The sequence below is a fragment of the Artemia sp. Qi Xiang Cuo genome, chromosome 11 (genome assembly GCF_049724085.1).
Source record: "Artemia sp. Qi Xiang Cuo chromosome 11, ASM4972408v1, whole genome shotgun sequence".
In the NCBI taxonomy this organism is placed as follows: Eukaryota; Metazoa; Arthropoda; class Branchiopoda; order Anostraca; family Artemiidae; genus Artemia; species Artemia sp. Qi Xiang Cuo.
Genome location: NC_142804.1, coordinates 21,954,475 through 21,965,166, shown reverse-complemented (window position 1 = coordinate 21,965,166; position 10,692 = coordinate 21,954,475). Strand labels below are relative to the sequence as shown.

Below are 10,692 nucleotides of genomic sequence, written 5' to 3'. Positions count from 1 at the left end.
TCTTAATGTGGCAAAAATGTTTGATTGTCCTAGACCTATAATACAATTTGAGTAATAGGGAGAGAGGGAGAAAACCAAGAGGAAAACATTAAAAATCTGAGCAATGTACAACGCCACTATTCTTGTTCTGCTTCGGTGACAGAAGGAGGCACAAAATTTATCACTTCTTTATACACTGAATCTGAAAAGAGAAGAAGAAACTTTAAAGCTGTTTCATACTGTCATTCCGTAACGTAAACTACTTAGCATAAAGCAGCTTTCACACTGCATTTGCAATTTTCTAAACTAAGTGGTTAAGTTGTGTTGCGGTAAGTATAACCTTTTACAGTTAAGCCAGTCCTTTCAAACTCGGCTAGTTTTAAACTCAATAAAACCACCATAACCATCTTAAAAAAGCAAAACAGCCTTTATAAGAAAAAAGAAACAAAAAAAGCGGAAACGATTAGATCCTTAAGAGCCATTGCTGGCGCATAGGACGTATGCACCTTTTTTTATAGGATAAAGTAGCGAGCTTGTCACCCAGCGTTAAGGCAGCGGAGATCTATTCCTAGGCCTCGTATTTCCGAGCAGAGAATCAATTCATTGTGCTACCATAGGGTTATCATAAGCAAACTATTCAAAAATTAAAAATCTGGAATAGAGATGGACACTAAAGCTTTGATCAAGCGTTAGCTAATTAAAGTTTAACTAAAGTTAAATCTTAAAATCATAACGTAAAAGAAAGGTTTTACGGTGTAGTGCAAAACATCTACAAGATTGTAAAATGGTCCGTGATTCGTCATCTAAATCAACCAATCAGAATTCAGTTTACATTCTTAAGGATTTCATGTGAACCAATGTGACAGACCTATTTAGCCAATCTAAAACAGGCATTAGATCAATGTAAAAATATATAGATGGCAAGTGCTATTTATAGCGTCCAAGAACTAAACAACAACGTTGTTTTCACAAGAAAACAACTAAAGAAAGAAAAATTGGGAAATATTGTTCAGCACACACTATTAAGTTTTAGGACGAAAAAAATACTTAAAGAGCAACTTCTATATTCAATGGACAAACGACATAATAGCATACAACCTTCCTAATCTTAGAGACAATCTCAATAAAAATTCAGCTATAGTAATGAGTCTGCTAGTAAAGCAATATACCGTAGAAAACACTTTTGAGTAGATTTATGATCCATTTGAGATTTTTTCCTTTTTTTTGGAGCAGTTCATCTTTAAAATTAGAATGAAGGAAATGTAGATTTTAAAAAAAGGACATTTAGCAAAACAATAAAAAAAAAGGAATTGGGCTTGCTCCATTAAGCAGGTCATTTAAAAATAATGTTACTAGTTAGAATAAAAGAAGAATATATTTAGTAAGGTTTAAGAATGATATTATACTACTTGGGTCCTAACTTATTATGTGGATAAAAATTATATTCTTAAAATTTCTCAAACAATTGTAATTTCCGAGAATTCAACAGCAGCGTCCTTCCTGATACACCGTACGAATACGAATACTGGACGTCATCTCAGCAGCAAAGAAAAAGACTCTAGGCGTTTGAAATAATACCCTCCAAAGAATCTGCAACATAAAGCGTGTTTCGAAACGCTGTAGAAGACAATTATTAATGGATTTCAAGAGCAAAAAAAAAAAAAAAAAAAAAAAAAAAAAAAAAAAAGTTAAGAATACAGTTAAAGCTTGAAAATTTCTTCATTAAAGAATAACTATGGTTGACTTAAGAGTTTTAGAGTTCATGCATTACAGTTTTAAACTTGCTTGTAGGCTTAAAAATATTATTTTGAACCTTTGCTCATATTTGAAGATTCCACTTTTAATTCCCTATCCAATTAAGATTAATTTTATGTTTATTCCTATTTTATATTTATTCTGCATACAATTTATCTATTTTTTCTATTTTTGAAAATTATTGTATATCATGTTTATTTTATGACATCATTTATCCTTCACTTATCCTGCATTTTCCGGAGTTTCCGGTGTAACTTATCCGACAAATAATAAAGACCTTTTCAAGTAATAATCCCCCTAACTTCTGCATAATTTCCGTCTCACGGAGCGCTAGGGATAAGCAATAGTACTTCTCAGATAAGTAATCTTGGAATGCTCGAACGAGCTATAGGGCAACAGCGGGAGTCATCTCTTCTTTGATAGCCTGGGAACATCTTGAAGCACAGATTTGATGTAAAGCAGTTCGAGGAGATTTTTAAGAGCAACACAGTTAAAAAAACAAACAAAAAAAAACAAAAACAAATGGAGCAAGAAAGCGGCAAATACCTTCCCAATCTTCAACAGAGAGTTCCATGTCTTCAAAACTTTGATCGTATGGAGGGAAAGTTGGCTCATCAGTTGGGTCAGCGTACCGAGCAAGGTAAGAATGAGCCAATTCTTGTTTTGCTGTCAATCTCTTCTCAGTATCGAGTTCCAACATCTTTTCAAGTAAATCGATGGCTAAAAAAACAACATTCAAATCTGAGTAAAGTATACAAATGTTTTAAAAGTTGTGTCTATTCGAACTTTTCCGAGTTGTACTTTAAATTTTGCTTATAATTTCTTTGGAAACAGAGTTAACAAGAACTTACAATTGCAAGACCGCCAATTTTCGTCAATCAAAACTATTGATTGAATTGCAATCAGTCTGAGAGGTGGTCATAAAAAACAAAACGACAAATAACAGTAGCTACCCAATATAGTCTGTGGTTACTACGCATAATAACATAATGTCATGATCTTTAAAGTACAGAAAAAAAATCTTACGCTCTTTATGTCTTTTACACCTTCTGTTATGATGAATTTCTGAAAACTTAATTAATGGATATTCTGTATATAGAGATCGTGCTTTGATTTAGGACTAGCGACAGGCAGGTATCCATGAGGTACACCAGCCCCCATTTTCAATTAAGATCTTGATACTCTCACGATTTTGTCCATCATTTCCAGTATTTTTCGCATAATACAGTTGTTTTTCGAGTAAAATACCAGCAATAAATTCCCACGAAGGTGCCTGACAACCAGAGGCGTAGCTAGAATTTTCCAGACTGGGAACAATGTCGGTTGCCTCCCCCTTACCACCTTTACACCCCCCAGATCCGATCAACTTTAGCACCGAGCGGTTTCCAAAAAGGAAGAAGTACTAAAAATCCAGTTGTCAATATCCGACATAACAACTTAATTACATCCGAATTGGTTTCAGAATTTTCATCCTAATCATACTGAACGTTTTCTGATAATTAAACAGCTTTTTCTATATTATCGCGAATGGTCTTGACAGATTCAACTCTAGCATTCCACCGAGTTTATGATTCTGACTTAACTGGTACTACAACAGTAGGCCTATGCCTCTACCATCGAAGTGTTGACTGGGAAAAGCATAAACGAATCGCCCTTAGGTGCCAAATTCTATCTGACTAAATACTTTACACAGCATTGCACCCAATTACGTAATTTGTCGTTGTTTAGAAATAGGGTTTTGAAGCTTGGGATCTATTTAACCTTCTGTTTTGATCATTCTTCTTTCCATTTCATAATATAATCCCAATCCTTTTCGGAATTCTCGCGAGCAGCAATTTTATCTGTTTTTTTGTTTTTTTCTCTAACTGTTAAAAACCATTTTCGGATTCCAGAAAAGAACAAATACTTATTTTTTATTTTGGTGGTGAAAGCAGACAAACCATAAGTAATTCACTAGAACCTCATTTTGGTACCCCCTCAGAGACTGCACCTGGGGACAGCCACCCCCCTTGCCTTCTTAACTACGCCCCTGTTGGCGGCCTATGCAAAATAATCAGCTCTATAAACTCACGATCGAAGAACTTTGTTTAAATTATAAACCTAAACATAAAATAAATGTGTGGACAACAGCCCAATTTCTATTCAGTCGAACGTTAGTCCAACTCAGCCAACTTTAGTCCTATTCAGTCCAACTCAAAATTATATATTAATTTTCAGGTATCTTTCTTGTTTCGATTTTATGTTTAGAATTTACCCTGACGACGACATTTGACTAGCTAAACAAAAAATAAATGTGTGGACGACAGCCCAATTTCTATTCAGTCGAACGTTAGTCCAACTCAAAATTATATATTAATTTTCAGGCTTTTTTCTTGTTTCGATTTTATGTTTAGTATTTACCCTGACGACAATATTTGACTTTACCATCAGTACAAGAAGTACGATAGAGGTAACGAGAAGTAAAATGATGAGACAGACAATAAATACCGCAAATAGTTTAAAAACCCTCCTTGGGCCTGTTTCTGCCACTCCAGTTGTTGCTAACGATTTTTTGTTAGTTCGTGAAAACAGATTTGCTAACTGACAAAAATATATCGTCAGCACTTCGTGGGAATTCAGTGTACAGAAAATTAAAAATAGAACGTTCAAATGTAAATAGCGATTAAAATAGGATTTCAAAGTTCATAACAAGCATAAAAATGTGATACAAAACTGTAAAAAATAAAAGCTACCCATAGCTTTTTCTTCATTAAAGTGATTTAGTAGTTTCATTTTTGGTTTTTGTGTTCTAAACAAATAAAAACTTCTAGTTCAAGTTTAAAACGTTGGGAGGGAGATACCTCAAAGGTTGTTTTATTAATAAAAATTATTATTAAATAATAAAAATTAGTTTTCCCAACTGAAAGTAAGGAGCAACATTAAAACTTAGAACGAACAGAAATTACTACGTGCATGAGGGGATTCGCCCTCTCTTCAATACCTTGCTCTTTGCGCGTAAGTTTGAATTTTGTTCCAATTCTTTAAGAATGACCTCTAAATAACAAAGACAGTTTAATTAGAATAAATAGCTCGTTTGAAAGTACTAAAAATACTTTAGCGTAAAGAGCGAGGTAATGACGAGAGGCCAAACTTCCTCATATACGGAATAATTTCTGTTTATTTTAAATTTAATGTTGCTCCTAACATTAAGTTGAGAAAACTTTTTTTTTTCATTTCTGATCGTTTTTTAAATAATGCTTGGAAAACCAGCGCCCCCTTCATAGAAAATTCTCTTCCCCCATGAAAAATTCCTCCTTGCAGATCTTCCCACGCAACCCCCTTTCTTCCCCCCAATCCCCACCAGAAAAAATACCTATGAAAACGTCTGTAAACTTCCTAGTAACCAATACTATATGTAAACAATGGTGAAATTTCATAGCTTGCAGCCTTTTCCCGGGGACTGTGGAGGAATTAAGTCGTCTTCAGAGACATAGTTAATAAATTTTTCAAGTATGCTGAACAAAATGACTATTTCAAAATTTTGATCCGGTGACTTTAGGAAAAAATGAGCATGGAAGGGGGCCTGGATGCCCGCCAATCTTTTTGATCACTTAAAAATGGCACTGGAACCTATAATTTAAGTTCAAATGAGCCCTCTCGCGACATTCTAGGACCACTGCGTCGATACTATCATTCCTGAGAAGAAAAAAATTAACACGCATCCGTGATCTTTCTTCTGGCCAAAAATACAAGATTCCGCATTTTTCCAGATAGGAGCTTGAAAGCTCAATAGTAGGGTTCTCTACGGAATTTTTTCGAAAATGAGGCATTTCTCAGGCTCGTAACTTTTGATGGGTAAGACTGAACTTGATGAAACTTATATATTTAAAATCAGCATAAAAATCCGATTTTTTTGATGTATCTATTGGTATCAAATTCCGTTTTTTAGAGTTTCGATTATCATTGACCCGGGTCGCTCCTTACTTACAGTTCGATACCACGAACTGTTTGATAAGGTGGCATAGGTAAGCTCAAAAGATATTCAACTACCATGTACAGTTTGTGACTAGGAGATCAAATTAGAGGTTTAGTTGATTCAACTCCAAAGCAGATATGGATTGAAGCGTTTCAGCTTAGCTATATTATGATGCACAATTCATTAGATTTGATGGCTTTTTTATGCAATCACAGGTTGTATTCTTTCTCTCTCTCTCTTTCTGTTGTACTTTTGCTTTTTCGTGTTAGCGTTTAAAGAAGACGGGTATCCCCACCCCTCCACCATCACTCTTATATACTTCCAAAATTGAAATACTATGAATTTATTTTTCTGTTACTTTTTTTTGAAAATATATTAACTTGAAAAAAAATAATAAACACCAATTATAAAGACAGTTATACTAATTAAAATAATTCTTAAAAAGAAGGTTCCACCGAGATTTGAACTCGGATCGAAGGATTCAAAGTCCAGAGTGCTAACCATTACACCATGGAACCTTAATATAAATGACAATTTATTATTGAATGTTTGATAGACGCTCTATCACAGTGACCACAGATTCCCAAATTGGTTTTACAATTCGTAAGCGAGGGCCAAGGCAATACCCAGGATTTTTTTCGGAGGGGGTTTTACTCAAAAAAAATTTTTTCGGAGGAGGGGGGAGGGGTTACAGGAAAAAAACTCAAAAAACGCATACAAAATTTGTTTATATCCATTTTTGATACGTTTTTACGAGTCAAAAAACATTTCGGGACGGGGTTCAAACCCCCTAACCCCCCTCTAGATAGGGCCTTGGCGAGGGCCCATGGAAATGAATCTGGTTTAGATAGTGAAGAACTTGAATGATTGCTTGACTTCGGTGTTCGCCTATTCATGCATCAATATAGGAAGATAATAGATTAATAAGCTCAGTCTCTTAAAATACTCTGTTCAAATAAATTGAATATTACACAACGGGGATTGTAGTTATTCCTAACAAAAATGAAGTCAAATGTTGATAATTTGCCGTCAATCCATCAAGTACGTCCCTCCCATTAAAATCAAGACTATTTTGTAATTGTCAATGTAGAAAATATTTTACTTTATTTAAGTTTAGTTTTACTTATATTACGATTGTTATCATGTTACATTATAATATAGAAACAATAGTAAATAATAGTGTATTAACTGAGCATTTCAATAAACACAACACAAAAAATGTACTATTTTTATTTGGTTCTCGGCGTTATCCCCCCCCCCTCGTGGTCAATATCCCCCGGAAAATACATCATCGCTGAAAGGAAATTATTCCAAACAATTTACTCACCACTGAAAATTCCCTCACACTCCCTTCCCCTGCAGAAAACTCCTCCGGGAAAAATGTCTGTATGTTTCCCAACAACAAATACTATCTGTAAGCAATGACCAAATTACAAAACTTAAAGCACTAGAACTTCTACAGTGTGGTTCTCAGATTGTTTTATCAGATAAACACAGGATTAGTTCCAAGGGAGAGACGAGGGGAGGATGGAGGTACAAATTGATGTATGATCCCCAGGGCCCTAACCGGGATTTTTGCTTGAGAGGGGGGGAGGTTTCGGGGGGGGGAGGGTTACAAAGGAAAATTTAAAAACGCATCAAAAATGTGAAACTGATATCTACACCCTTATGATTTTGGGGAATATTCCTGGTCTACGCTGTTACTATGAAAGTAAAGAGTAATATTAAACCCCAAAATGAGCAGAATTTATTCCTTATAAGAGGGGAACTGCCTATTCCTTATCCGCACCTCAACCTCATGGTCGCAAAAATTTCGGAGGGTGCTCATTAGATCAGAAATTGAGAGTTCAAGTCATATATTTATCAGTCAAAAGTGATTGGAAACCAACCAGCCGCGAGGGGGGGGGGGTATTTTCCGAGGGAAAATTTTCCACGAGGGGTATTTTCCACAGGGGGTATTTTCAGCAGGGAAATATTTCCATGAGGTTATTTTCCGGGGGGGGGGGGGTAAACGCCAGCCAACTTTTTATTTATAACTCTCTGAATGGGAAGTCTTATAAATAAGTGGCATTTGACTAGTTTCTTGTGCTGTGAGTAAAAGCTGGATGGAACGATTTTTTTTTTTTTGGCCAACTACTTTTTCAAATCAACTAATAGTACAATCAATTAATTATTCAATCAATCAATCCTCACTTTCTTTTTTAAAAACCGTAAATTTGTGGTCGGAACTCAGCCACAAATTGAATTTAAATAGTTAGATCTAATCTTCACATTCTCTGTCAAGTTTTGAGAATTTGGCAGAAACTTAGCTGCAGGGGTTCCCTGGAAACAGCGAAATTTTAGAATAAAAAAGTTTGGGAGCCTATCCTTCAGAGCTTCTTTTTCGATTCAGCAGGAAGTAGACCTATCAATTCAGTCGCCGAGTGATAAATACAACATTCGAATTGCCACTCAGTGCGCTTTCTAATCTTATGGTAATTTTTGTCTGTGCAAATACTTTTTGGGGTTCTGGAGTGGTTTAATCTTTCGTAAATACTTTGCAGTAATTTCTAATATGTGATGGCATCGGAAAATAAATATTTGTATTCAAATTATAGTTTCATATTAGGAAGTAGATTTTGGTTGAGAATAGCCTTTTAATTACCAGAGAATACAAACACGAAAACAAATAAAAATAAAATAATTCACTAAAAACTTGAACCAATAAATCATTTAAGCAGAAAGAGACAACATTCTTCGGTGATTTGACAGTCTAAAAAATTTGTTTGAGGTTTCAACATAAGTCTTTTAAATTCAATACAAGTAGAAAATAAATTATTAGATGTTTTCTAGAGAAATTGCCTACGGATTGTTTTGTGTACCCGACTGACTTACCGTATGTCAAATAGTAAGCTGTACGAAAAATGTGGTTCAAACCGTCTAGGTCTAAACGAAAAACGACAGGGAGGCTTTGAATAGATTGGGATGAAGCAGGAGCGTGCGTAGCTGTGTTGGCCTCAGACGGCTTGGTGTGCAGTGAGTTGTTAGTAGTAGTAGTAGAGAAGGAATCGACAAAAAAAGATGTTCCTTTGGCAAAAATGTGTCAATTGGGTGTCCAAAATGCGAATGCAATGAACACGCGTCCAAAAGGTCACTTGGACAGGAAAAAAAGCCCAGTTAGCATCCAGCGATATTAAATTGTATGGAGGCCAAAATTAGCTTCTTCTCGTTAGTTGGCTTCGGGGCTGTTGTCGTCTTTAGTGACTTTTGGGATTCTTTCTGATACACACACACACAAAAAAAAATGTTTGGCAATCGATAAAACTGGGTCTGAATCATCTACCGATATACTACGGCACCAGAAAAGACGAAATTAAAAAAGATGTCAAAGATGTCAAAGAAGTCAAAGATGGTAAAAGACAAAGCACACACCATGGGCACACATAATCGTTTTTTTTGTTTTTTTTTACACTCCAGTATTTTTGGACTAGCTGTGCCATCATCTACCTTTCTCGTACTCTTCATCTCCTCTTAGATGGCAATATACACAATCCAATTATAAGAAAGGGGAAAATTGAATGGGATTGCTTAGATATATGTTGTGAAAATTATCTTACCAATAATTTTATTATTATTTTTCTTCAGACGGGTAGAGACTAATGCAAAGACAAAATAGCTTAGGTATAGTTTCCGGCCTCGTGATTTTGTTTTACAAGAATTTCTCTTTATCTTCCAGAGGAATAATTACAGGACTGCGTAACTTGCGGGAAATGAATTAATTCTTTGACCACTAGGATTCACATACTACCCGAAAAGATCAAACCCCGCGTTCCTAAGAATAGGATTACCACTCCAACAATTTATTATTTACTGTATTGAGGCGAAATAATTTAATACATTGAGTTTCATTTTGTTAGATGTTGCCAATAACAGGCCGTTGAAAAGCATGCAGGTTTTCTTCATATTCATAGATTTATTTTCATTTCGCCAGTGAACAAACCTGAAACATGACATCCAGCTCATTAATTTGCTTAGAGCCCAAAACATTTACTGACTTCTGTCATTTCTCATGACATATTTTTTTCAAGATTCAAGTGGATATCGTGATATCCCAACAGCTCAAGGATCGTTCTGCAACGACTATGCAGCTTCTCATTTCGCTGTTTCTGCGCTTTCATTTTCTCAGATTGAGTTTAGATCTCTCACAGCAAAGTGTCTGAATCTCTGTGGAAGGGGGAAGTGAAGCCCTTCCACTGTTTTGGCAAATTAACTTCGTTGGTCAAAAAGTTCTACACATGTGAAAGTTGGTTCGCCCAGTCGTATTCTAGTATGGATCTAATCTGCAAGCCTAAAGAGATAGAAAAGACACACTTCACAATCGACTGGAACCCAATGCGGTATGTTCTATCCTGACAAAATTGTCAGTCTTTTATCAGGGCAAAAAAAGTTGCCTTTCAACTTATACGATCAAGGCATTGAAGAATGGCAAGTGAGCCTGATGTCATTACGCGTCTTTTTTTTATAATTTCAAATCTCCCGTGGAGTCGATGGTACGGAACACAGTTTCAGTTATACTAAGTCTCTAAGGGGAAAATAGTATCGAAGTAAATCTTGAACAGGCGACAAGATTTTCACAAAACTTTCTAGGTTTAACCAGCTTTACTGCAGTATAGATGGCAACCGTGCCTATCTTTTTTTTTGCACTTTTTGTCTTGATCGTATAGTCATTTAGTAAAAGAGGGCAGCTACCCTTATCTGCGCGGTTGCCTGCTACTACGGTCGTCCCTACACTTTGTCTTCCCTGCTGTATTCCCCTAAGCTAGTGATATTCAGAATATATTAGATTATTCGGCTCTCTCCCGAGTTCTAAGGACAAGGTTGTTTTTTTATCATCGTGGCTTGGCAGGTAACCAGTAGAGGAGGGGGTACCAGCGCCACGCGACACCCCTGCTGCCACCTACAACTTTTTTTTTTACATAATTTATTCAAGGATTATCGATCGAGTCTAATGTGTGTCAAGGTCA

At 35.7% G+C, this 10,692-nt stretch overlaps 1 protein-coding gene and 1 non-coding gene across 2 annotated transcripts in view; both read right to left on the bottom strand.

The window, feature by feature from the left end:
- LOC148946760 (mitogen-activated protein kinase 14-like) overlaps nt 1-10,692 on the bottom strand; it is a 69,870-nt gene continuing 59,178 nt past the window's right edge. The window contains 2 exon segments of the mRNA XM_089096589.1: nt 1-181; nt 2,281-2,454. Coding sequence (XP_088952715.1) covers nt 117-181; nt 2,281-2,454 — 239 coding nt within the window. The 3' untranslated portion in view covers nt 1-116.
- Nucleotides 6,136-6,207, bottom strand: TRNAQ-UUG (transfer RNA glutamine (anticodon UUG)). Its single transcript has one exon. It is a non-coding gene; the product is annotated as a tRNA-Gln (tRNA).